This window comes from Lutjanus erythropterus, chromosome 1 (genome assembly GCF_056507025.1).
Source record: "Lutjanus erythropterus isolate fLutEry1 chromosome 1, fLutEry1.hap2, whole genome shotgun sequence".
Lineage (NCBI taxonomy): Eukaryota > Metazoa > Chordata > Actinopteri > Lutjaniformes > Lutjanidae > Lutjanus > Lutjanus erythropterus.
The window spans coordinates 3,307,658-3,335,574 of NC_139317.1; the positions used below are offsets into that span (position 1 = coordinate 3,307,658).

General features: G+C 38.6%; 2 protein-coding genes across 3 annotated transcripts; one reads left to right on the forward strand and one right to left on the reverse strand.

The window, feature by feature from the left end:
• Positions 1-1,345: 1,345 nt before the first annotated feature.
• Positions 1,346-8,100, reverse strand: sh2d7 (SH2 domain containing 7). The gene is made up of 6 exons (XM_084723144.1): positions 7,862-8,100; positions 6,416-6,505; positions 6,169-6,334; positions 4,625-4,867; positions 2,062-2,736; positions 1,346-1,970 (listed from the first exon to the last, which is right to left on the reverse strand). Exons 1-6 carry the CDS (start codon positions 8,098-8,100, stop codon positions 1,926-1,928), a joined length of 1,458 nt encoding a protein of 485 aa, XP_084579270.1. The 3' UTR covers positions 1,346-1,925.
• Positions 8,101-9,622: 1,522 nt separating this feature from the next.
• On the forward strand, positions 9,623-27,611 carry dapk2a (death-associated protein kinase 2a). 2 transcript variants are annotated; one of them, XR_014770700.1, is made up of 10 exons: positions 9,623-10,158; positions 10,421-10,542; positions 15,672-15,893; positions 16,904-17,042; positions 19,095-19,224; positions 20,053-20,128; positions 20,877-21,029; positions 21,153-21,198; positions 23,672-24,416; positions 27,199-27,611. XR_014770700.1 is itself a non-coding variant. In XM_084720769.1 (9 exons), exons 2-9 carry the CDS (start codon positions 10,481-10,483, stop codon positions 24,323-24,325), a joined length of 1,482 nt encoding a protein of 493 aa, XP_084576895.1. In that variant the 5' UTR covers positions 9,624-10,158; positions 10,421-10,480; the 3' UTR covers positions 24,326-25,321. The 2 variants fall into 2 exon arrangements, 1 of the variants encoding a protein (XP_084576895.1); XM_084720769.1 differs by lacking the exon at positions 27,199-27,611 and having other exon boundaries at positions 9,624-10,158; positions 23,672-25,321.
• Positions 27,612-27,917: the final 306 nt, after the last annotated feature.

Consider the following 27,917-nt stretch of genomic DNA (forward strand, 5'->3'; position numbering starts at 1 on the left):
TGGGTCCACTGTAGAAAATTCTAGTTTGAGCAGGCGGGTTAGTGACAAAGCAGCGGTCAGAGTACATTATTAATAACTTGCAGAAACATTGTGTGCAATAATCCACCAACTGCCTTCCTTCACCCCTACCCCTCTGTCTGTGTCTCCCTCACACACACACACACACACACACACACACACACGCTGCTGCAGGACATCCAGTGCGCTCTGTCAGATCACCTGATCAGTGCACAACAAAAAACAAAAGTAAGTTACATCCTGAAACTATAGTATTATTTTTCTTTTATGCCTTTGAATGATTGTAGGGCTGCACAATTTAGTAAAAAAAAAACAAAAACCCTCATATTAGCAGGTCATCTCTGCAGCACTACAGTACCTCATTATAATGCTGTTTTCTAACACATTTTTCCTTTTTCAGATTTGATTTGGATAATGGACCCTGATAACTGTACAACTATAATACATAAAGTTGGTGATTTGTTGGTTGTTGATCAGGCAGAGCAGATCAGCTCTGATGAAGGGTCGGGTCGGTCGTGATGCAGATCTTTAAAAAACCCTGACCTGTGCATCATTATTATACACAAATGAAGACGTAATATTATAGTCGATTTCTGTCATATTCTGCCAACAAATCCTCCTAATTCTGACACACTGAACATTGTATTACTTCACCACTTAGAGACTGACGGTCAGAAGTGGTGCACTTCAGCCTCTTGTGGCCAAAATGAATATTACAACAACAAACACTTCACGATCAAAATCAAACAAAAAAAGCACCTGTTCTTTCACATCATACACCACTGCATCAATGAATAAAATACCACCTTCACTACTATTATTACTACTACTACTGCTACAAACATAACAACAATAATAAAAAGAAAACATATTTTAATTAATCTTGTTTACTAAAACTGACAAAAATCATGAGATACAAAATATTTTAAATCCAAAGGAAAATGACCAGAATATAAATAATGATAACAACCATTTATATAGAGTGGGATTTTTACAGCGTTTAAACATCAGTTTAGTTTACTTTATTGCTTTATTTGACAGGGACTGTACATAATAACATCTGTGAAAATATGCCCCAGTTAGCCAGAAAGGCTAATTTTTATCTGTAGTAGTCCGCTGGCAGGAAGTAGGTTAACAGACTACAAAGACAAGACAAAGCCTCCCCTCAGTCGGACTGGGAGGCAAACATCCTGCAACATGGCTGCTTTTATTACAATTATTTATTAGTATTACATGTATATGGACCGAATTTAAATGCCGGAGAAATACACAAAACAAACACAGAAAACAAAAGCAGTTGATTGGTTGTAACATTATTTCATGATGAGGACACTGAATGATATTCTGGTTGTATGAGGACAGGTCTGTATGCATAGTTTTCATTTTATTACATTGTTGGAGAGACGTGTGCGAATGCAGTAATGTTGAGGATGTGCAGTGTGATCCACTATTGTTAAATGGAATATATATAAAATATGGTCAGTAGTATGTGACTTAAGATGTGATTTTACCCAGAAATCCAACAAACCTCAGACAAAATAGATTCCAGCTGTTTCTGTGAATTGCAGTGATGCATTTGTGTCTTTTCTTTAACTTTTGGCAGTTTGTAAAAAACTGTTCTGAATTCTTGTTGAGTCTAATTGTTCAGTCAATCACACAACAGCTCTTTATCATTTTATCATTTTATCAGTTGTCTTTTTGCCACTCAGTGGGTGTAACCGCAGTGACTCTGCCTACCATGACATCACATTTACACCCTCTATAGCAGGCCGACATAAGCTCTGACAGAGAAAGCAGATTGGCCAAAATTAGTTTGTCTTCTTGGAATAAAAACCTAAATTTCATTATAAAAGTGATTTACTTTAATACTCAATTAACAAAATATCTAACAGTCCTCTTTGCCACGTTCATTTCTTCATGTAATCAGGGAGAAATTTCTTCCAATTCATATTCTGCAATGACAAAAAAAAGGAAACATTCAGTTAAATTAGATATTTCTGGCCTCAAAAAGTCAATAACTCTGATCATTCTTCTACAACTTACATTTTTTCCCCAGGTGGATTTGGACTTCTTGGTCTTCAGGTTCTCCAGGGACTCGTAGGTGTTTCCTTGGACGGCGGCGGCCTCTCCTGGGATCTGTTCGTAGGTGTTGTCTGGCAGACCAGCAGGTGTTGGCCTCTGGGGGACCTCAGCGTACATGGCCCTGCCTCCTCCCCGCTGAGCCGAACCTTCTCCGGGCCCCTCGCAGGTCTGGTACAGCGGGTTGGACCTCAACATCTCCACATCATCGCCCTGCTGCTCGGACCTGCAGCTGCTCGGCCTCAGACCGTCTCTGGGCTCATGGAGGGAGTAGGTGTGACAGCTGACCTTCTTCAGAGGAGAGGGTGAGTAAGAGGAGGGACTACTCAGCCGGTTGGAGTACTCCACCTCCTCCTCCTGCTGCTCCATGCTGTTGTTGTTGTTCAGTTTTGGTAGAGACCTGCTCCTGCTCTCCACCTTCATCACCTCAGAGTATGTGGTCCCCGGAGGACAGAGATCACCTGGACAGCTTGATTCAGTGCTGTTAAATGATTCAGACTTTACCACTTGGTTTGTGTTTCCTCTGAGTCTCTCTGGTCTGTTTGGCTCAGTTTCACTTTCATGTGACGTTGTGTCAGGTAAAGATCCATTCAGGGAGAGGCCCAGAGTAACGCCTCTCTTTGGTACCGGAGGAACACCCTGAGAGACACCAGAACAATGAGAACATGGTGGACTTTAGAGGACATTAGCTGGTAGCAAACTATCACATGATCTTCTTCTGCAGATGGAGCTGTTTTTGGAATTCACGATCTTTTCTTAACACTTCTGGTTGATTTGTTGTTGTTAAACTAGGACCCTTAAAGGAACAGTTCACAAAAATACAAAAATAATAGAAAAAAATACACACCTAATAGTGGGACTAAATTACACTCGGCTTGTGGTGCTCAAAGCACAAAAAATATAACAAAATAAAATAAAATTTCCAATACATTTTCAAAAATTCAATCCACCTCTTTTCAGAATCCATGACCCAGTTACTCAATATAATTCATAGACCTTGATGTGAGCAGTTTCATGTAGGAACAACCTTCTTTCTGCAGTAGAATCAACCAGAAGTACCTGAGAATCTGAACATGAAACTGCTCATAACAAAGTTTGTGAATTGTCTTGAGTAACTGGGTCATGGCACACGTATGTCCTTCTGCTTGCACAATAGTTGTTTTTATTAAGATGGGGAATAATCAGTGCACCTGAAGGCTTCAGTTTTCAGACCAAGACATTTCCTGAGGTAAAGCTTTCCATTTGCTGAGCTGATAATCATTATACCCGCTGATCTATATTCACCATCATTCAGCTCTTTTGTGTGTTGTGCTGCTGCACATACATGAACCAAAATAGAAAGTGGGCGGGAAGACACGTAACGGCCAAACGTAACCAGTTCGACTGTCGCTGAGTCGCTGATGAAACGTTTAAGGACTCTTTGACTTGTTGATCAATGATCAGTGGTGTGTAGAGTCAGCGAACATCAATCGTCAAGCTGCTTTTTTTTGTTTGGTGAGAAAATAGGGCAGGGTTAATAAAACTGGATACTGGATAACTGTAAATTGTTTACACAGTACAGGAACTGTGAAGCGTAAGTAGTGAAACAAAAACATATGATTGAATGATGGATCAGCGTGTCATTGAAGTGCTGAAAAAAGTTGTTGCCAGCACAACTCACGTGTCTCTGGCTTCATGTCAGTCACCTTAAATTAAAAATGACTCACAGCCTGATGCTTTGTCTCCAGTAGTGTGAACAAAGAGTAAACCTACCTCGAGCATTTATTAGTCAAAATTCAAATGAGGTTGTAAAATATTAAACTGAGTGTGTAAAATGTGTGGAACTGCGGCCTGTGGACCAATTTCAAATATTGTAGGAAAATATGGTCCAGGTTGAAAAATATGTAAGTTACCCTTTAATGTTGTTCATGCAAATGAAACTGTTGTGCAAAAAGAAAAACCAAACCACTGACACTCAGATTAGTATTATATTTATAACTAACATCAACTCATCAACCTTTTAATTTGCTTATTAACTCAGTTGGCTCCTGTCTGTGATTTGGATGCGACCGTCTTTGAATAAAAGACAGAATTATTTTTTGTTTCTTTTAATGGTCTATTTATTACACAAAGGAATATTTTCATTTATCATATTTAGTGTTGGTTTCACTTCTACTGAGGTTTGATATTTTAATCTGATTTTTTTATATGCTGCTATGGAGATGTTTTAGTTCTATAAGGAACATACAATTACAATAAACTATATATTGTATTTAGCTGTTTCAAATATGTAAATGCAACTTATTTACAGAGCTGATATCTGATAATATTCAAACAAATCCATAGTGTCCTAAAAAGACAAATACTAACTGAAATGTAAAACATTTTAATAAAAGTATACAGTTACTGTGCTTCCTGTTAAATAACTTGCAGTTAAACTTAAATATTTGTTATTAACAGTTCATAGGTCTCATAAAATCACAGACGTTGTAATGAGTTCTTCAACAAGCAAACACCAATAATCGATCAGTTCTAATATCAGTCATACCTGTGAGTGGGGCATTCTGTCCACAGACACGGCTCCCGTCAGCTTCCTGTTTTTAGTTTTTGGTGGCAGTGTTGGCGGCGACGCTGCAGGAGACTCATTGTGCTGCTGAATCCTTTGTTTATTGCCCAGGTCGCTGTTGTGGTCATTTTTCTGGTCCCACAGAGTCCGCAGAGCTTGGACACTCACCCCAGACTTCCCTCTGGAGTTATAATTCACCACATCATACAGCTCACCTGTGTTTTCCTGGAAATAACAAACTGTGTTATTGTCTCTTTACAATCCAGTCTGGGTCCAATAAAGGAAAACAAACTAGACATGTAAATGATACAGGAGTCAGTCAAATTAGACCAGCGGTGCAGCAATTATACAGCCTTTCAGATTTAGAAACAGGACTGCTGTAAGTCTTTCAACTGACCAAACAGTGTATTTTGTTTCAGTGTCAGAAATGTGCACCACAGCTGATTTGATCTGCAGTAATTAAAACCTGCTGTCTTTAAAATCACGTTAGCACTAACAAACATTAATACAAATGTAATCAAGCACTGTGCTCAAGGCAATTAAGGTGCATCAAACCAAAAAGCAGTACAACAGAAAAAGATGAGGCGCACAAAAGGATGGATGTGAGCCACACACTCGTCCACAGGTGGGGAAAGGGAACCCAGGTGTTGGGGAAATGTCAGCAGCCCTCTGGTATCATTGGACACGTCTTTCGGTCGTCCTCTGTTGGTTGGTGTAATGTATTTGTTCAATCACTCTGCTGAAGGTGGCCTGGCCAGTCTGGAGTTTCAAGATAGATGGGATATGTGTTGCAACATTTTCAGGCGCTCCTTCATGTAGTCCATATACTGTCACTTTTGTCTACCAGCAGTCTTTCCCATAGAGGGTTTGGCGTGTTTGGCGGTGGTCAAGCAGATGGGCGGCAGGCCCCATCAGCCAGCGAAGATGTTTTTTGAATTGGCCATGGAAAGAATCGTAGTGTGGGCACAAGACAGCAAAGGATCTTTTGAAGGCACTGGATGTGGAAGAATCCAAAAATGAGCGTGGGTGAAGCTGAGTTGAAGCAGCTACCTGTGCCGCTAATCCAAATTTACGAAACCAAAACTGTTCCATGGTGGTCCCCGAGGAAAAGTGAGGGGCTCACCAAAGTCATTTAAAATTGATCCTGTTGGGATGTCCAAAATTTGGTGCCAATCCTCATCTGCATCTTTGACTTATTAACAAAGATTAAAAGTGTTTTTACTTTTAATCAATGAACAAAGTTCCTCTTTGGAGTCAAGAGAAACAGGTCCTGAGTAAAATTAAAAGCATTTAAATAGTTTAAACCAAATCATTTTGGCTGTTAAACTTAAAAGGCTCAGGACTCAGAAAGTTTTGGATTTTTCTCTTGGATTTAGGCTGTTGGATTGCATAAACCTTTGTTGTGCTGTTGGCGCCACATGAAAAATCAGGAAACATGCATGCATTTAAAATTTAGCACTTACAATAAATATTAATTTGGGTAAAAATTAAATATATGTAGGTAATCAAACTTTGCATGGCCTCACCTCTGAACAGCTGGAGGTGAGTTTTTCTCCAAAGGGCTGGATGGGGATGACCTTATAATGCTCTATGAGCTCTGTGAGGCTGCCGTACGTCTGACAGTCTCCTGATATGACGAACTGTCCATCTGGATTCTGGGTGATGACAAAATGGCGGCACCTGTCGTGGCCCCTTGTGGAGGAAAATGCACAGTGAATTAAGGCAGTAAAAGAAGCAACTGAACAATGTTTGACTTGACTTGATTCGCCTCACTTGTAGGACAGGATGTATCCGACGGCTTTATCGCTGAGGCGAATGAGAAAACAGCCCAGAGTTTTATCTCTCAATAGATCTTCTGTTTCCCTGAGGCCGAGAGCAACACAAAACCAATTAAACAGACTTACAGGCAAATTAGGTTTAAAAATATCCCTTCCACTTTATGAAACCTCTGTCCAAGTCGTATCTTTCTTTTATTCACACACGTCATTCAGCTAAAACAAACATCTACAGACAGTACATCCTCTCTGTTACATCCAGTCATCACTCCTGTCAAATACATTGATTTTTACCCTGCAGACATTCTGCAGCATCGATATGTGGAATCAAATAATTTATCGTCTGTTCTTTACCTTATGAAGCAGTAACTTTTGGAATGAAAAATAACACTGTCTCAGTCTTATAGATGCAGACTTTCATTAATTATTGATAAGGACTAAAACACAGATGGGTACCACAAAGAGACAGGCAGGTACACAAAGATACAGAGAGGTGCCATAAAGAAAGACAAAAGTGCCACAAAGAGACACAAAATTACTACAGAGACACAGAAGTACTGCAAAGAGAGCAAAAATATCACAGATAATAACAACAATAAGACTACATCGACACACAAGCACTACACAAACAAACAAAAATGAGTACTACAGTACTACAAACACACTCAAAACTAACAGAAAGAGACGCAAAGCTACTACAATGAGACACATGACAACACGAGACATGTAAGTACTAGGAAGAATGGTACCACAAAGAGGCACAGGAGTACTAGAAAAAGACATGAAAGTACTGCAACGAGACACAAAAGTATCACAAAGCAACACAAATGACATACGAAGACACACAAAAGTACAACAGAGACACAGAAGTGCTACAAAAAGACCCATGAGTACCACAACATGACTACAAAGAGTACTACAAAGAGACCAAAAAAACTACTACAGATGCAGAAAAGTACTACAAAGTGACACAAAACTAACCAAAAGACACACAAAGTTACTACAATGAGGCACAAAATGGCCACAGAGACACAAAAGTACTACAAAGAGGCATAAAACTACCATAAAAAGATTAAAAAAAAAAACTACAAAGAGATACAAGCATACCATAAAGACACAAAACTACCACAAGGACACACAAAAAATTATCACAAGACAGAACTACAAATAGACACAAAATCAAAATAACAGGACATAAGAACTACAAACTACTAGCAACTACATTTCCATCAGTGCATGACCTTTGTGTCTTCAGTTGTTCTGTCTAAAACTCTGCAACTAACAGATCAACAAAAACTAATAGTGGTGGCAGAAATATCTACTGTATGCAAGATAAAATATTAAAGAAAAAATACTAGAAGCCACAACATCTAAACAACTTCTGTCCACTTCTGTTCTCTTTCACCACAGGTCCTGCAGTAAAACTTGTTCTTGTGCTTCTTACTTTCTTGCGGCGAAGCCTTTAAACCAGTCGGGGAAGTTTCCGTTGTTGAGGATGAGCGGCGCCTGGGTCTCCGTGAACCACCTGAGCACCAGCTCCTTCAGGCCTCCTTCTGACGGCTCCATGTGGAGGTCCACACCTGACTTCGTCTCCATCCTCACCTGTTCACACCAGCTGCTGACAGAGCCGTGTCGGCAGAGCGCGCAAACTTCGGCTGTCAGGAGGAAGACGAGGCGCCTCATTTGACTATTTCTGTTGGGTATCTCTCTCATCTGAATGGAGGTATTGTTTCAGTTTATCCACCAGTGACTCCTCTAACTCTCACCGGGCAGCCAGTTTCATTTTACTATCTGTGTTCCTCGTTCCAGATTGAACTTTAATGTCATGGTCACATAGTATATTTGTCTTTTTTTCTCATCGGTTTCAATTAATTATTTTTTCCTCTATGTGAAACTAGACTGCATACAGGGTGTGTATATATAAGTTTGTCTTCACTTCACACATTATTTTCACTGTGTGATCTCTGTGTGAAATCTGATCTGTTTCATTATAGGGACTCATTAATTCAGCTGTTAGGACAGGGATCTGCACAATCAGGATCTTTACAATCAAAAGAGACATTTTTGGTCAAAAAAAGAACAAATTACCAAACTAAATTCTCTCTTTTGCCAAAGGACTTTTTTCTATTTTGATTCAGCATCCATAGATGAAAATGTATACTGTAAAACCATACGTGCAAATTAACTAGTTGTAAAAAGGAATGAAAACCTAAAATTTGGTTAGAGTTTCTACCAACTAAAAATGCTCAGTGTCATTGGAGCTTTCTTTCTTTGCTTTCCACAGTTGTGAGGAACATCAGTCACAAGTTACCTCTGTTCTACCTGATATAAATCTTCTCACTTAACATCAACATAAAGCCAAAGTCTACATTAATCACTACCTCCTTCTGGGAACTGAAAGATTTTGAAGAAACATCTAACTGCAGTTATTTTGACTGATATTTTCAAGTGTGATATGATTTGCAATATTAGAGAAAAGGATCATTTTTACACCATTATTCTGCTTTTCATTGAAAAACGCTAAACAAAGATGTTTTCTGAAGTCTAGAGAGTGATGTGTTGCTCAGGACACATCTGCAGCACAATAGTATTTCATTTAAAATGACTCACATTTCACCTTCTACAGATAGTGCACATCCTGCAATTTGAAAATTTCACTAGACCACATTATGATTTGATAAAATTTTGATCAATTGTTCAGCCCTACTACTTATCTTGGGCATCTACGGGCACATCCTGTCCTGTCTTGGTCTTTGGTTCGCATCAGCATTGCTCATTAGACTCTTTTTAAGATTCTCTGTTTGATAATTGTATTTCATAGCACTTTCTGCAACTGATTCAGCGTCACTGAAGAACACGCATGCGCAGGTGCGCTAATAGAACATCCAACACGGACACCTGGTCAGAGATTACCTGTGATTGGTTTAAATCTACCATCATGGACCAGAAGGCTGAACACAGAGCTACAGAGGAGGTGCAGAAGTATGGTTCTGTCTCAGACCACTTGATTTACAATATGCTGAAAGGTTATTATCCTCAATGATACCGAAACAATGTTGCACACTGTAGCTTTAAAATAAGAAATATACTTATAAACAGCATTTGAGTTCCGGACGTCAGTGTGCCAGAGCGCGAGACAACAGGTGTCATAGTTTCACGCACGAGCTGAACATATGGTCAGCCAAGAGGCGGAGCGCGCGCACAGCTGTAACGGGGGTCGTCCTGAGAGACACGGCACGCTAAACCTCGTTTATATTACTGAAGAGAAAAAGTTTACTCAAATATCTGCAAAGATACATACAAGATTTAACACTTTGGATGTATCTTCTGAGTTTGTACTTTTTAGTTTTTAATTCGGCATAAACTGAGTACACCTAAGTGATCTTTTTAAAATAAGTTTTCATACTTCATCATAAGGCATGAGGAGCAGTGTGAGCAAAAAGTTTGAAAAGTTGGTGTTTAATTCAAACAGAATTCTCTGTTAGACATTGCTGTCGTTCGGTTGTGCTCTACATTAAGGTAGTTTTTCAGAAAAAAAAACACTAATATGACGTATGTCGGGTAAAAGCAGTGTCACTAAATCAGTAGTTTTCTGAATGAAGTTCTGTTTGGCGCTGTCTCCGTGCCAGTGAACGGAATGTGTTGAGACATGGAGAGTCCTCGTGGCCTGGACACAACACAGACACACAGGACAGCAGGAGGACACGGTGTTCACGACCAACACTTTATATTTTTAACACGGTAAGACGCTTTATAATAACTTATGTTATTTATATTTATGTTCTATTATTTATATCCGGTGACATTTAACACAAGAAGCTCGTTTCTTACTTCAGACAGTCGTCTGCTCAAAGTTTTAAAGCAGTGACATTTTCTACACCAGTCTGGGTTGTTTTATAAACTTATCCTTCACTTTTATTCTCTGTTATCACGACGAATTAAGTGAAAATAGTTGTGGGAACATTTTCACAGATGATAATATAACTATGGTCTCTTGTTACAGATGAAAAGTGAACCTGAAGAAGTATTTTAACCACAAACACCAGAGAAGAAGACTGGAGCCATGGCTTTATTCAAACAACAGAAAGTGGAGGATTTCTATGAAATTGGTGAAGAGTTGGGAAGGTACAGACATGCATGAAGTATATATTATTTCTCTCTGTTTCAGTCAGTTCAAATCAATTTAATTTAATGAAAATGGTTTTATAGATAGATAGAAAGTAAATAAGAATCACAAAACAACATCAGGAGACTCAAATGTGTAGATAAGAAATAATAATAAATAAAAAAGAGTAAAAGCATAAATAACTAAATGACACTATACGTTTTATTTATTTATGTAGGCCTTTATTCATTTATTATCAGCGGCAGCTGGGGAAACATCTGCAATGTTTTAGATTTATTTTTATCTAAATGTTTTTCTAAATTATTTATGAAGAATCTGCAATGATTTGTGGGAAAGACAGGTTTTGGAAAATGATTAACAACCACATTAGGTGTGTAGGCCTCACTCTTTATTTATTCCTGTGAGGGAATTTTAAGTCTCACAGCAGCAGAGACATGTATGGAATAGAAAAAGAATAATAGATAAAAATAACTAGGTGATAAGATTAAAAAGAATAATAACCATAATAAAAGTATGTGAGATGTGTGTGCATCAATATGCATCAATATTGTGTAAAATAAAAAAGTATGAAACTGCATAAACAGTGTAAATAAATAATATGCATCAACAAAATGTAAATATTATTCCAGTATTGCACTTTATCAGGAGCAGTAAGTCAGATATCTGTAATAAAGACAGACATCTCTATTTTTGGGACCAATGCTGATATCGATATCAGGCAGACTGGACAACCCCTCACGATTTTCCCAGGAGACTCCTGGTTTTTATTGCCCTCTCCCCATTTTCTCCCAGCATCACCATTCACATGCATTTCTTCACAGCTACACCAAACTGGAAAGAAGAATTCCTGTTTCTTAAGGAAAGTTTTAAAGTAAAGGGACGTATAATATAACATAATTATTAACATAAAATGCTGTTTCAGTGTGCTTATTGTTTTATTTTCATTGTTTAAAGTTACTAAAATGCAGGAAACAAAGTCTCTAAAACACATTTTTTTATTTTGAATCTTCCTTATATTTGAGGTCTCGAGGTTGGCAAGTATGACATTAGGGAGTAAAAAAAATCTGATATCGATATATCAGCTGATATTCTTTATGTAATATAACATACATAATATAGAATATTTGCATAAACACTCTTGTGACAAAGATGATGTTGGTAAACGTTCTTGTCCAAAATGTTATTAGATCAGTCAGAAACAGTGAATTTTCACTGGTATATTTAGTTATTATGAAAAACTAGAAATAAAAAATATCCACTGATATAGCAAAATATATGTACAGTTGCAACAATTAATCAAATAAGTGACTAGTAATTGATTATTAAATTATTCACCAACTATTTTGATAATCGATTAATGGGTTTGAGTCATCTATTAAGAAAAAGAGTAAAAATTCTCTGATTCTAGCTTCTTCAATGTGAATTTTTTGTCGTTTCTTTCTGGTTTCTGAGGATGCTGTCGTTGCATTTACATTTTCTGATATTTTATGACCAAACCACCAATCAATTAATCAAGAAAATGATTGAGAAATTAATTAACAATGAAAATAAACAAAACAAAATGAAAAATAGGTCCAGACATCTGGAGCACACAGACAGTCATCCAAACTGAAATTAATCCTGTCACAATCTTTTATTGGGGAAATAATCGATAGATTAATTAACAGTGAAAATAATCATTAGTTGCAGCCTGAGTATAGATACATTTATATGATTCTGTATGAAGTTAGAAGTTGTGTGTTTTAGCTTGTCTGTGAGCTCAGATTTGATCCAAATAAAAACAACAATTGTAATGATTTATCAATTAATCAATTATTAGCTAGTTTGAAGTTGTTTAAGTAATTTTTAAAGTAAAAAAAAAGCTCATATTAACCTGTTTAACTTTATCAAAAGTGAGATTATGCCATTTGCCCTTGTCTTAAAATGACAGTAAACTGAATATTTTTGGCTTTTGGACACAAAAAGATATTTATTGACATAATTCTGCCTTAAATATATATATGTACTCTATATGTTAAAACTCAATTAAGGAAAATGTTCAGGCATGCATGAAATGCTGCTTATAAAGATAACAAATAAAAATAATCTGCATTATGGTGAGTATGTTTAAAAAAGGAAAAAATTCATTCAGGCGCACATCAGACAACATGTATGCTGATACAGATATAGACTGATATATCAGTCTGGCTCTAATCAGTAATATTGATATAGAGACAAACAACTTTAATCATCAGAAAGAAAACCTCGATCCTGATAACAGCGTTGGTGGAGTTTGTAATATTTTTAGAGAAACTTTTTTTTATAGTTGAACTCCACATAAGTTTAGTGAAAACAGAGGTTTCTTTGCTCAAGGGCACTAACTAACCAGCATGTAGGTCACTGCACCCGGCAGGTATTTCTGCGCTTTAACAATATGGAAATTATCCTGAATCATTAACTGCAGACTGAAAATGCCCCCTGCGCCTCTGACAACTTTGTACTAGTTATGTTTTTAGTTCACCTTGACTTCTTTCACAGGGGTAAACCTCAGATTACAGTGAAATATGTCTAACAGAAAGAAAGTAAAATAGGAATAAAGTCGCTTGTATTTGAGGCCTGTTTTTTGTTGCTCTGCGTCGTCAGGTGGAGACAACTGTTCTGTATGTCAAGCTGCTTTTTAAAGGAGTCGTCTATCTTTAGCTGCGGCTAAATCTGCTCTCAGACTGGCTGCAGATGAGGAAGTGTTGTTGGAGTGTTAGCTTACAAACAGTCAAGCGCACCAGAAATAAATAGATGCAGCTGTACAGTCACATAACGTCTGAATTTTTAAATACTGAAGTGCATCAAACTCAGGGATTCATGTGAAGTGTTTGCTTGTGTTAGGATGTGTGTGTGAGTACCTATGAGGGAGACAGTCTTATCACTGTGTGTGTGTGTGTGTGTGCGTGTGTGCGTGTGTGTGTGTGTGTGTGTGTGTGACACTATGAATAGACTGAAGTGATGGGAAAATCTGAGTGGCAAAATGGAATCATTAATCCACCGCTGCCCTGTAAGCAGGAGGGGAAGAAGTATTCACATCCTTTATTTTAAGGTCAGATTTAGGGGGATTTATTGGGCAGAATATGGTTGAAATGAAGTATAATATTCATAAATATGTTCTTGTTAGTGTATAATCACCTGAAAATAAGAGTCCTTGCTGTGTTACCTCACATTGAGTGCTTTATACCTGCAGAGGGAGCAGCTCTTCTTCCACAGAGGCTGCCATGTTGAGCTGTCATGTTACTACAGCAGCTCAGAACAGACAAACACTGGCTTTAAATGGTGCAGATTTATTTTTGTTTGTTTTTTTGTTTTTGTTTTTTGCGAATTTGGTGACCATCAACACGCTTTGAAGGGGGAGTTTGAGGTGAGTTGGTTGCAATCTTAAAGCTCACCCCTAGAGGCCACTAAAATCTACACACTGGCCCTTTAAATTGTATTATCAGCAAAATATACTTAAAGTATCAAAAGTAAAAGTACTCTTAATGCTGAAAAATGACACCTGTGTTTGTTATATTAGTCAATCCTGACGACTGGGTCGGGACCCTCAGGTGATTTAATTTCGGTCCCCAAATAAAGACTTTGGACGAAATTCTGAAAATTTAAATAAAATCTTTTATAAAGCATTTACTGATGAGAGGAAAAAACAAGAGCCTGTTAATTCTGCCTAAATGCACTTATTTAATTTAATTTAATTTAATTTTAAAATGTCTTATGTTGTTTTCCTGACAAGAGGACATAAAAACAGTGAGATGGTGTGTTTACTTGATTTTAATAATATTCTGATAAACTGTGCAGCTGTAATGTATAATTAACATTTCTTGTTGGTTTAGGTGGAGATGATTTGAACTATTGTATAAACTGTTGGGGAGTTTAACATTTATTTTCAATGGAAAATATATTTTGACCTTATGGACGAATCCAGCGACCACTTTGTGGTTTCTGCCATCTTGCAGCGCCGCCGTTACTGCGGTGGCACTCTTGGTATCTGCTGTCTGTGTCCATAAGGGAATCCAGAATTTGTGAGAGTCTTGTGAGATTTTTCAAGGTTTCGGTTTCGTTTTGCCCTTCCAGACTCCGTGTCTGGATAATTGGATTGATGACGTTAAACAGCAGCCCTCAGAAGCTGATGAAGGTTCCTTTTAGGATAGCGATTTTAACGTTATTCGAATTTTACACAGTAGTTAGACGTTGGTTGTGTCTATGCTCTCAGACAGCAGCTCTCTTCATCAAGTAAAAGTTTGAGTATTGGAGTAGCTGAACTGCTCAGGTTCTTCCAGACTTCCTAGAACTAACATTACAAAAAAAGTAAGTGTAAAAGTAGACAATTGTAAATATTATAGGGAGACGCCACCTCAGCATTGGTGGCTCGTTAACTTCCATTACTTCACCGGATTCATTTATAAAACATGATGCATTGTTCTCATGCTCTATATATTCATTATTTGTTTTGTTTGCCTGCAAAGTACAACACAACTAAAGCTGTAAGATAAATGTAGTGGAGTAAAAAGTACAGCATTTCCCTATGAAATGTAGTGCAGAAAATGGAAATACGCAATTACACCAGTACCTTAAATTTGTACTCAAGTACTGTTCTTGAGCAAATGTACTTAGTTCATATTCCATCGCTGCCTGTAGGACGTAGTATCATGAGGTGCATAATTCAACAACTCAATAAATAATAATATTAATAACTCAACAGGGTTATTCTACAACCATCTTCATTTGCCTTGAATCAGTCGACCCTTTCTCCTTTGACTGAAGCGCCCCCAGCAGGACAGTCTGAGCAACATATCAAAATATTGCCAAAATTAATCCTCACTGGGACTGAAACCAGAGTCCTCACTGTGACACAGCATCAGAGTACTGTAGTTGTGTTGTTAATGGGACTGTTTAGTTCAGGGTTTTATTATTAGTCCATTTTATGTCTATATGAAGTTAGAAGTTGTGTTTTTAATGATGAGATTTAACTGTTTACTGATGCCAGTAGATCTGTTATAAGCCAGTATCAAGCCAGAATAAAAATTTTATGTTTGTCAGACGTTACGTTAAATTACATTACTTTTCCTGACTGAACTCGGAGCATTTTCTTCATCCGTTTGTGTTTCAGCGGGCAGTTTGCCATCGTAAAACAATGCAGAGAGAAGAGCACGGGTCTGGAATTCGCTGCCAAGTTCATCAAGAAGCGTCAGAGCATGGCGAGCTCTCGGGGAGTGCGGCGGGAGGAGATCGAGCGGGAGGTGGACATCCTGCAGCAGATTCAGCACCCAAACATCGTCACGCTGCACGACGTGTACGAGAACCGCACCGATGTGGTGCTCATCCTGGAGCTGTGAGTGACAAAGACACAGACATTTTGGGAACAGTTAAGTGAGTTTTAATAGTAAGTCATGATAGACAGGCAAACAGGAAAAGGCCGTAACATGGAAACGTGTAGGCAGAACGGTTCAGGTTGCAGGTACAGATTCTGGTTCAGGAGGCTGGAAAGTAAAAGCACGAAGCAACATTGATGATCCTGTGTAGAGAAGGTTGTGATTGGCTGGTATAAATACAGTGGGGGGTAAGTGGGGAGCTTTTTAAATAGAAAGAAAGGAGAAAACTATATATTAAGGCATTGGTTCCCAAAGACTGGGTCAAGACCTATAGGTGGGTCACAGGAGATTTTATTTGTGTCCACAAATAAATAAAAAACTAGGGGGGAAAAATCAGCAAATTTAAGATTTATATCTGCATCATATCTTTTATAAAATGTTAAAAATGTGTATATTGTTTGAGTGATGAGAGGAAAAAACAAAAGCCTCTTAATTCCACCTAAATGTACTTATTTTGTCTCATTTCTGATGTACGATAAAATATCCTGTGTTGTTTTTCTGATAACAGAAACATATAATAATGAGGTGACCTGTTATCTCAGCCTAAATGCATGTATTTCTCATTTCTGAAGTTTTAACATGTCTGTGTTTTCAATAAAGCATCAAGATAATATGATGCAGAAATGGCAGCAAAAAAAGGTCAGAAAAGTTTAATTGGGCAGGAATTTATTGATCAGGCTTATTGTGAATTCAGTCACGATGGTTTATCATTTTTAAAAAGTGGATCTCCAGGGAAAACGTTTGGGAAACACTGCGTTAAGATATTAGCTGAATGACAAACATTAATAAACACATCAGTTTTTATGTCATACTGTGATGTCAGCCAGTTATCACTTATTTTATTCTGAAGTCTGAAAATGTTTGACAGTATGACTGTGCACTGATGCAGTGACAGCAGGCAACAGGAAGCTTTAATCCAGAGTGATTTATTGTCATCGCTGAACGATGAGCGTGTGTGTTTGTGTTTCAGGGTCTCTGGAGGGGAGCTGTTTGACTTCCTGGCACAGAAGGAGTCTCTGAGCGAGCAGGAGGCCACTCAGTTCATCAAGCAGATCCTGGAGGGGGTGAACTACCTGCACGCCAGGAAAATAGCTCACTTTGATCTCAAGGTTTGTCCTCACAAGAACACATTTTGTTTTAATAACTACACACAGGAGACGTCTTCACATTTCTGAGACATTTTGACGTCAGAGGATCGCACTGAGGCGACCTCATGAGCACAGCCGGTTTAGCCGTGACATTTTGTCAAAGCGATAAAAACTTGTTTCACGCTCAGAGTGTGTTACTCAGGATGACTCAGCGTTGGATAAGGCTTTTCTCACAGACACATCATCCCACTTGAAGCTATTAGCAGACCACTTTTGTGATTTTAATATCAAAATAAAAATAAAATAGGACCATCAGACATCATCACTGGTATTTCTGTCTGTTGACTGCACATCTACCAGCTGTTTGAAAGACAACAACAACAACAAAAATCTGCAAGTAATCATCATATGAGACAGCAACAAGCTGCTGTCAGACATGTGAGGCTTGATGTTTTTCTGACTGTTTAAGAAACAGAAATCATGATCTGTGGATCTGAATTGGCTCATTTTACGTTTTATAAATGAGGTGTTTTGTTTATTTTTCATCCCCTCCTTTGCTCTTTCTGTATTTCCTGGTGAAATTACTTCTTCATCGTGATGTTGTATAAAATCTTGTGTCTTTTTGAGACCAGTGTCTCACCACAGGGTCCCACAGGGTCCCACGGGGTCCCACGGGGTCCCACAGGGTCCCACGGGGTCCCAGCACTAATCCACAGTGTTAGTTATGCTTCATATTTTCATCAGCAGATGTTGAAAAGTCCACGTCTCTGAGCACTTTAGGACTTTTTTCTTCTGTGTTGTTCGGCTGCATAAGGAAAAGTAAAATATATTTTTACTTATGTTGGAAAGAAATGTGTTCTGTTATCTTAAAAAAAAACAACTTAATTCCAGTGATTTAAAATTCATACATTGCAACATTTTAGATTTTTTTATTGTAGAAACTAAATTGATAAAAAGACAAAAATGAAATGACAAACTCAACCCGACAGCCACAAAAGAGTAAAAATAATCAAAATTAAAAAACAGATCTTATTCATTTTTTGTACATCATCTCTAATTGTATATTTGTAAAATTGTTCCATTTTTATTAACCATGTCTTTTATTTTCTTGGACAGAAAACATTCCTCCAACATTTATATTATTCCTTGATAAATTATCAAGAAGTTTTATAATTCTAGAAATGAACTCTGGGGAGGCAAAAGTCAGGGTTAATTCTGTAAATTTCCACTGTGAGGATTTGTAAGCTAAATGCGTCTGAACTGGACAAACTTTATTTGCCAGTGACGATCATACAACATGATCAGAAGTTCCAGTACATCTGGACTTAAATGGACCTGTGTAGCAGAGAGGGATGTATTAAGTCTGATAGTTGGATTGTGACACGTCGTGTTCTTCAGGCGTTCTGGAGAACCTTAATCCACAGAGCTCTGAGGAGCAGAAGGTTTGGGAAAAGCCTGATCCCAGCTGCCATCGCTGCCGTAAATAAGAAACGTCGTTGAGTGTGTTCTGCTGTGGAAATGAACTTCACCCAGAGGACAATAAAGTCAAACTCTGAGTCAAGTCAAAGTCTAAAATATATGATAAATATATTGCTGTAATAGTAGGGAACTACAACTGGCATTTTATTATACAATAAAATAACTGCATCTGGACCCCTGATTTTTTTTCTGCTTTGTTTTTTAATATTTTATTGTGATATTATGATATTATGAGTTCAGTGACTGGGATCATTTGGCTGCAGTGAGTGGAGCCTCTGGTCACCAGGTGGTATAATGAGATTTGTTCCACTAGGTGGAGCACTTAGCTGTGTTTAATCCAGGCTTAAATCCTGACTGGTGTTTCAAGTATTTCTTCCCTGTATGAGTGTTTCTCATTGATCTCTGGTGAAGATTTTTCTGTTGTTGCCTTGTTTGAAGCAAAAGACAGTTTTGCACCTCGTGAATGTTTACTGCATCAAGTCACCATGTGAGAAAAAATATATTAGTTAAAGTTATTTGTTTGTTTTTGCAGTTGTTATTTAGGAAGGTGGTCCTGAAACATGTTCTCAGTAAATGTGTGTCTGTACTCTGCAGCCTGAGAACATAATGCTGCTGGACAAGAACGTGCCGCTGCCCAGAATCAAACTGATCGATTTCGGCCTCGCCCACAAGATTGAAGCTGGAGTCGAGTTCAAGAACATCTTTGGAACGCCTGAGTTTGTAGGTAAGATGAGTTGTTTCTTCTTCTTTTATTCTTCTTTTAGTTTTAACTACAACATACAAAAACACAAAGTAAATAGATGCACCTGCATATTGAGATGGATTGTACCTCAAGTGTCCACAGCAGCCGTAATGAGGCATTTTTTTTTTCATAAAAAAATACTCAAAATCATTAATCAATTATCAAAATAGTTGGCGATTAATTTAACAGTCAATTAATAATCAATAAATCATTGCAGCTCTACTATTTAATAACTTAAATAGTGCGAGAGAGAGGAGGTTTGTAAATATTCTTACCCAAATTTACAATAATGGTCCTCTAAATAAAGACAGGAAATCAGATCATTGAGATGCTGATGTCTTTTAGTTCTAATCATACTAAACATTAAAGCCTGCTGGATCTCATTGGACTCATAGGAGTTCATAAAACGACCCAGAATTCTGCAGAAAGAATGAGTCGAGGTGCCGTCTGAAGGTCTGATTTAAATTTAAACTTGTTACGGACTGATGGCTGTAACCGACTGGAAGATCCTATTAAATGTGGCCTTTCAGAAATGACTGTGGTGCCTGACCTTAAACTGCGAACTGAAGTCTCCAGTTAATGAATCGGTCTTTGATCCTCTCCATCCCTTCATCCCTAAAGCTCACCAGATATCTCTAAACCAGCGTTCTTACTCAGCTGAGCAGAGGAACTGGTCTGTGCTAAAACACCCAGGAACTGTGTTAGCAGATGTTTAGAGGTTGTGACTTGATAGATATGATTAGAAAAAAAGAGACTGCTTATTTTTTTTAACAGTGATGCATGTTTCCTGTCATCTTTTTGTCTTTTAAGCACCAGAGATCGTCAACTATGAGCCTCTGGGACTGGAGGCAGACATGTGGAGCATCGGGGTCATCACCTACATCCTGTGAGTGAACCCCAAATTACATCAGCCTCATTTCCACTGCATGGTTCGGCTCAACTTGGCTCAAACCAACTAACTTGCAACCATTCAGTTTTGGTTTTCAAATGGCAAACATCGTAGATGAGTTGTACTTTTTGTTTCGCTGCAGACGCCTGCTTGCTCGCCGTCTCATCCTGACTGAAAAGATCCTAAACCTCCGTCCCGTGCCAGATGGCTGGAGGATATGATGTTCCATCTAAATCTAGAAAAGATTACATTTACCCAAAGGGAGAACGAGGCTGACTTTAGTAAACGTGGGCCTTATTTATATCTTTCTTCTCTACTGATACTGCGATAACAAACTGGAGCAATTGATGCTTTTCTCTTTACGTAGGGATGCAAGTTTGTGTGGATCAATATGTGTAGCTTTATCAATGATTCTGTTCTTTCTCTGTTTTCTTGTGTGAGTGTGGATTTGTTTTAGGATTTGTTTTAGGCAGTTTATTTTATTATTACCATTTTAGTCAGTTGTGTCCTGCTGAGGTGGGATTGGTTGGTAAGAATCTAAGAATCCCTACGTTGAGAGGAGGCTGTCTGAGGTGGAAAATGAAACTGAGAAATGAACCTGGTGCCAAAAAGGAGTTGAGTCAGGTCGAGTCGTACCACGCAGTGTAAACGAGGCTATAATGTGACCTACAGGATCCTACACATGATACTGCAGCTTCTTTGAAACGGAATAATGAACTGCTCCTCCTTTTGTGTTTGGCTCCAGGCTGAGTGGAGCTTCACCTTTCCTCGGGGAGACCAAACAGGACACCCTGAGGAACATTTCAGCCATAAATTACGAGTTTGACGAGGAGTTCTTCTGTCACACCAGCGAGCTGGCCAAGAAATTCATCAGCCAGTTGTTGGAGAAGGATAAGAAGTAAGAGCTCAAGTAGAACAAAGTGACTGACATTTACCTCAAGGCAAAACTTGTGTCACTGCAAGAAAAGTCTGTGTGTGTTTATGGTAGTTTAGTGACATTTCTTTTTATTTTCTCCTACAGGAAGAGATTAACAATTCAAGATGCCCTTAACCACCCATGGATCAAGGTAAAATGAAACCTACATTTTAGATTTTATTTTACTTTTACTTACTCTGCATTCTGTGATCTTACAGCATGAATGATAGATGAGTTTAATAACCTTTTTTTGTATAGATGTTTGTATTTTTAAATCTTTCTGATACTGGTTACTGTCTGCATGGTCTCAACAAAGACAAACAGCAGCTCGTCACCCATTTCCAGTCACACCATCACAGCCATGTACGGTTCAGCAGTGTGATGCAGTGGGAGGTTTAATTCAGTAGCAGAGACCTGAAGACTGATTATCTGCTGAATAATGAATGGAGCCAAGAGCAAACAAAATCCTGAGGCCAAACTGCTTCAGGGTGCCAGATTGGAGCCGTGATTTATGTTCCAACATGTCCCCGTGCACCCGGCCAGCAAGAATGTGAAGCTGACTTAGTTTGCCCAGCTCCAGATAAGAAATGGAAATTTGTGGAAATGTATTTATATACATTCTTCTGCAACCTGACCGAGCTTGAAGAGACAAGTTTTATTGACCCCGATACTTCATTTAAATTCAGTTTTTCTTTATTTAATAAGTTTAGCAAATATAATTATATTTTTATGCAGACTGTGTGCCAAAAAAAAAAATCTCGATCCAAGCTGCACTGAGGCTGAAACACTGCAAAATGTCTACTGTGTAGGTGTGCCTGTGAACATACTAATATATTCATTTTAACTTACTGCTGGTGCAAAGAAAAGGACTAATGAATGACTCACTGTTACTTAACCCCTGAAACACCTCAGACCTCATAGACACTGCAGGTCACGCACTCCTTCATTTATTCCCTCAGACATCAGTGGCTGCTGAATGAGCTCCAAGTTTATAGGCACATTATTATGGAATAATAATGGAGTTTTCCTCGCTTGTCTTGTGGCCTGCTGGCATGACATTATTGCTGCTATTTTAGACTGTTAGTGGAGGTTAGAGGATGTTTGCTTATGGCCAAAAGGAGGGTATGTAAATACTGTCAACTCCTAATGGAGTGCTGCAGGAATGAGTCCTAAAACCTGTAAATGAGTTCACACTTTTGTACTTCTGGTTCCCTCGTCTTGAAGTCATTGGGTTTTTTCTTATTTGCCTGAAATAAGGTCTGTGGTTAACACAAGTTTAAGAGATTTTTATGTTTTGTTCTGCAACACAAAATATGTCAGTAAATACCCCACTTGTGAATTGTGATGTTTTCACATGTCTTAAAAAAGGTGGTTGTTTAGACTAATTGAGACTACAGAGGTTGCTGGGGACATAAAACATCATCACGTTTAACAATACTAGTTAGTTTATAGCCTATTGTTCACTTTTTAGTTCTGCTAATTGAATTTACGTTTCAAAAATCCTAAAATTGGTGTTAATCTGTGCAGATAATCTTGCTGAACAAAACCTGTCAGCATCACAAACACACAGTTTACCACACAGCTGATTTGCTGCACAAATTCAAAATCCAACTGAAAAATCCTGTTGACTTTATGTGGAGGGAATCTCATCACTGCAGCACTTTATAGTCTTGTAGGTTGAAATAATTTTGACAGATTTTCCTTGTTTGACTTAAATGAGTCAATAAACATTTTAGATCTGATTCGATGTGCAGGCACAGAAGATAAGATAAATTATCCCACACCGGGGAAATATACACAAACTGCAATGCATGTGCACGATGAACACCTTAGACAAAAACCCTGTGTTTCAAAACTGCTGAAAAATAATGTAACTCCTGGCCTCCTGCAAATTAGTTTTCATTATTATTTGTATGTTATTTATTTGACTTAAACTTGTGCAAACAAACACACTCAACCCTGAACTGTCTGCTGTGTGACAGTCCTTTAGTTTATGGTGGCAGTGACCACCACTGGTCACTTCCTGGCTCTGACATGTTTAATATCTGAAAACATTCATCTTTGTGGACAGTTTCTCACCCTGTACTTTCATTTTTTACATTTTAAGCTTCTGTTGAGGTTTTTGAATGAATTTGTGAATGTCTGTCGTCATATTTTATCCTCAGTTTGAATTAAGTTATTCATTGCATTAGGAGATCTTTTTTTCAATAAACTGTGACTTTTGGGAGCTCAGGAGTTGTTGAAGACTTTTGAATCACAAGAGTCGGAAACACAGCCACGACTGGGATTAAATTCTGCAAATAGTATAAAACTAATAACATGAGTGTAGCCTCATCTTTATGTCCACCTGTGCAGAAATACTGGGTTTAAAAAGAATGAATAGACATGCAAAACAAAACTGTGCAGCACTAGAGTGTTGAGTTAGAGTTCTTATGTTATAAATGCAGCTTCAAGCCCTCCAACTGTGTGGTGCAGTCCTAGCAGTTTCTCTCCCTAACATTGTGTTTTGCACAAAAAAAGTGGTTTGTAATGCACCTTTAACCCGAGCTGACCAGATGTACTGTAACTGCATGAGGTCTCTGTATCTGTATCTGTTCTAACTGTCCCTTCTTTAAACCCTGAAGTCCAACGAGCACAAAGAGGAAAATAAAGCCCAGGAGCCGAAGAAACGGGAGCGACGCCAGCTGAAGACGAAGCGCCTGAGGGAGTACACCATCAAGTCCCACTCCAGCATGCCGCCCAACAACACCTATGTAAACTTTGAGCGCTTTGCCCAGGTGGTGGAGGACATTGATCAGATGGAGAGCTCGTTCGTTAGCCTGGCAGCGGCCCACGACTCTCTACAGGAAGACATCGATGCCATGGTGTCTATATACAACGAGAAGGAGGCCTGGTACAAGGAGGAGAGCGAAGGAGTGCGCCACGAGCTCTCGCAAATCCGCTACGAGTTCAGAAAGGTGGAGGCCTTCAAGAGGAGCCTGCAGGACGACATGCAGGCGTTCAGCTCCAGCCTCGGCGCCATCAGCAGCCGCTACCAGGAGAGACAGGACCATTTTGATGCTCTGCATCAGGAGCTGAGCAATGAGCTGAAGTGGGTGCAGGAGGTGATGGGGTCATTTCCCATGGATGGAGGCGGTGGAGGATACACCAACTGCAGCTTCTCCACCGCCTTCAACAACGACGTGAACGAGGCCCTGAAGGAGCTGCTGAACCGCTCCTGTGGAGGAGAGCTGCTCTCCGGGATCAACCTGGACTTTGAGACCGGACAGCAAAGATAAAAATGCTTCAGTAGTTCTTCACAAATTATTTTAAACACGTTAAAAATCTCACCGCTGAGTCGTAGAGATCCAACGTCACACCAGGCTGCAGGTGAGAGGACTGTGTCAGGACCTGAAAGATGATCTCTGATGCTTGACTTAAAGATTTGGCAGAAAAGTATTTTCACATCAGTGAAATATTTATTATATTTTTCTAAAATGACAGATTTTTTCAGCGGTTACACTTGTGGGACTATTGGTTAATTTGCATATACAAACACTCTGCTGACGTCCTCACTGGGTATCAGTGTGAGCAGTGGACGCCACGTCTCCTCTTCCTCCCACTGCACAAAAATAAATCCTGATCAAGGTTGGAACCACAATATCAAAGTCCCGCCCACACAGCCAGCTGACAGCTGTCAATCATGATGTGAAACCCATTTATACAGCATGAATTTAAACCAAACTGATCAGAACACTTGAACAAACACCAGCGTGATATTGTATTATTTGTCCCATCTGTGAACATGGGGGGGGGCGGGGCTTACGACCTGTACTGCAGCCAACCACATGGGTCTTGTCCTCCATCCTTATGTACAGTGGATGGGGAAAAAATGAAGCTTGCGGTGGGAACATTTTCTGCATAAAGGAAACAAAGTCAAATATAAACTGTGTGATTCTACTCTTCAGTTTAGTCGTAGTACTTGCACTGTGTTGTACCACAATAAGAACAAGAATCTGGCTGCCATGTTTGCAGAATACGTGCCTGCGGCTGCCAAAAGCATAATTAACCAAAACTGACATCCCTGACTCACATATATCAGACCAGGAAAATGTCACTCAGCCTGAGTCGGCAAGATCACAGATCTGCTGTGTAGCAGCTTGTAAAACAAGTAAACATACAAATCCATCACGATCTCTGGTTCCTCATGCCTCCTGGAAAAGAAGGAATAAAATGAGCAGTGAGTGTGTGCATCAATGTTCCTACTGATGGAGATTTAATGTTAGCTTGAATGTCAGTCACATCGTCACAGTACAGACTGTCATCTCTGAATAAACCTCAGACGAGCTTAAATCACACACATCAATCCTAACAACACCTGGTAAATCAATATTAGCTGTGTCTGATCGCCGCGTCGGCTCATTGATTCACTTCCACTGACTGACTGACTGAAGCTGCCTGATTTCAGATCTTATCTTATTAAGATCTTGAATATTCAGGTTCAGGCAAAGTCCCAGAATAATTCTCAGACAGGTTTATAAATCAAAGGTTTGTTAAACTTGACATTAGACCTGCAAGGATTAATTTAAGTATCGATTACTAAATTAATCGCCAGCTATTTTGATTATTGATTAATTGGGTTGAGTATTTTTTTTTTAAGAAAAAAAGTCAAAATTCTCTGATTCCAGCTTCTTAAACATTAATGTTTGACAGATATTTGTCAGCAAAGAAACCAAAAAATATTTGGCTTCTTTACTCCTCTGTAACAGCAAATTGAATATAAAAATAATCACTAGTTGCAGCCCTGCTCAACATTAATTTATACAAATTTGTCAAAACTGTAATTCAGAAACGTAAAATTGCCTTGTTGTCAATGGGATTTCCTGTTTTCTATCCCCCAAATGAAGGCCCGGCCTGACATTTTGGCAAAGTACCTGTATGGTCTGATGTTTGCAGCGCAATGTCCAGCAAAAACATTTCAGTGTCATTTTTAGTCGGTTTTGTCTGTTGTGTTGTGTGTCAGAGATAAAACAGGTCATGCCTTTTTCATATGTGCATTTTGTCCTTGACAGCTTAATATAAAAACACAACATGAATTGCTACTTTTGATGTGTGTTTTATTGGATTTTTTTTTACCGTACCTGTCAATGTGCACATGGAAATCACATAAATTTACATGATTAGATTTGGTTTTAAGTTCAATTAGATTCATTCAGACTCTAAAAAGCAGGTTACTCCTGAGTTCAGATTGATCAATACCGTGACAGCCGGCTGATGTTTGCACAAGAGCACTTACACAATATTGTTTGCTTTGTAAATATGAGCTGGACTGTAACATTAATTCTGCCTCAGAAGTCTCCTGAATATACAGTAAATCTGAGTCACCACACTGTTCACCACATTTATGACCCACATGACTGAATTTTGTTCAGGCCTTTGTTTAGACGGCAGCTGCATCCAAATAAGAGCTGGTCACATTTTATCAGGGGTGAAACTAATTACAAATACTTAAGTTGCTGTAATTAAGTAGTTTTTTAAATGAGTAGATTTTAAAGTCTGTACTTTTATTTGTACCTAAGTATTCATTACACCATATAATCTACTTAGTTACTCTCAAAATCATACTTCAGTACTGAGTACAAGTTGAATTAATTTCCAAACCTTTCATCTGCATTTTTGTAGCTGATAAGCACACCATCACACCACACACACACACACACACACACACACACACACACACACACACACACACACACACACACACACACACACACACACACACACAGTTCAGACAGTGTGCACATGAACGTGTATCCAAGCTAAAGATCTACAGTGAAGGTTCAGGATAAAAACGTGGTGTAAATAACATTTTTAGTCAACTTGGCATGTACTTTGTACTTTCACTCGAGTACTTTTCTAACGCCAGTATTTTTACTTGTGATTTAGTCATATTTTAGTAATGTAACAGTACTTGAACTTGAGTACAGATTTTCAGTTCTCTTTACACTTCTGCATTTTAGGCAGGTCATGAGAAACAATAAAATATCCAAACTGAAGTGTTAAATTGTTTGTATATAAGAAAAAATTAACAAGTCTTGTTGTTGTTTTCTTGCTGCAGCATTTTCTGATGACTAATCACAGACGTCATGACAGTTGTTTTTGTTTTTCACAGTTTCATGGTGGTGAAAATGGTGTCATGATTCATTTGAGATGCCATTTAAAATCTCCTGTAAAAAAAACAACAAAAAACAGACTTGCAGAAGGAGACACCCTGAGCCAGCTGCTGAATCATGGAGCTAACGAGTGTGTCAGCGGCGGGGCGCTCGTCCTGACGGCGGTGGTGAGAGCTGCTGCCTGCAGGGATCTGCTGGAACAGATCGCCACTGAGAAGCTGCACCTCCTGAAATCTACACCGAGACAGAGAGCTTCCACACCATATGTAGATACTCACTACTATTCTGAGAGTGCATGTGTATTTATGGGATGTTCATTTGAAGTAGCAGACTGGATCTGAGCAACACTTTTAATAACTACTGTAAATATTGTCCACTACAGATGTTTAGACTTAAAACTCACTTTATTTATCCACCGCCTGCAGTTTCTTCTTGTATGAGAATGATTCAGCACATAAAACGTGATTTGAGTGTAAAAATTGATGCATTCTCCAAACGTCAGTCAGTTAATGTAAAAAGGCAGCATGACACACAGTTCAACCCACAGCAGACAAAACATTCAGCATGTTTAGGGTCATTTTCTTTTACTGAACTGAACACGTAGTGGCTGTTAACATTTTCACACTGTTATGCAGAAATTAGCTCTTGTGAATGTTGAATCGCCTCCATGCCAGCAAACATTCTTGTATTCTGCACTCTGTACTGTAGCAAACAGCCA

What these genes read in the sequence shown, in the direction of transcription:
- sh2d7 (XM_084723144.1), bottom strand. Translation starts at nt 8,100, where the DNA reads ATGAGGCGCCTCGTCTTCCTCCTGACAGCCGAAGTTTGCGCGCTCTGC. An exon ending in TCACCTCCAGCTGTTCAGAG is followed by an intron (nt 4,868 to 6,168) that starts GTGAGGCCATGC and finishes TGTTATTTCCAG; the next exon opens with GAAAACACAGGTGAGCTGTA. An exon ending in ACAGAATGCCCCACTCACAG is followed by an intron (nt 2,737 to 4,624) that starts GTATGACTGATA and finishes GGTGTCTCTCAG; the next exon opens with GGTGTTCCTCCGGTACCAAA.
- dapk2a (XM_084720769.1), top strand. Translation starts at nt 10,481, where the DNA reads ATGGCTTTATTCAAACAACAGAAAGTGGAGGATTTCTATGAAATTGGT. An exon ending in ATTGGTGAAGAGTTGGGAAG is followed by an intron (nt 10,543 to 15,671) that starts GTACAGACATGC and finishes TTTGTGTTTCAG; the next exon opens with CGGGCAGTTTGCCATCGTAA. An exon ending in TTGTTGGAGAAGGATAAGAA is followed by an intron (nt 21,030 to 21,152) that starts GTAAGAGCTCAA and finishes TTTCTCCTACAG; the next exon opens with GAAGAGATTAACAATTCAAG.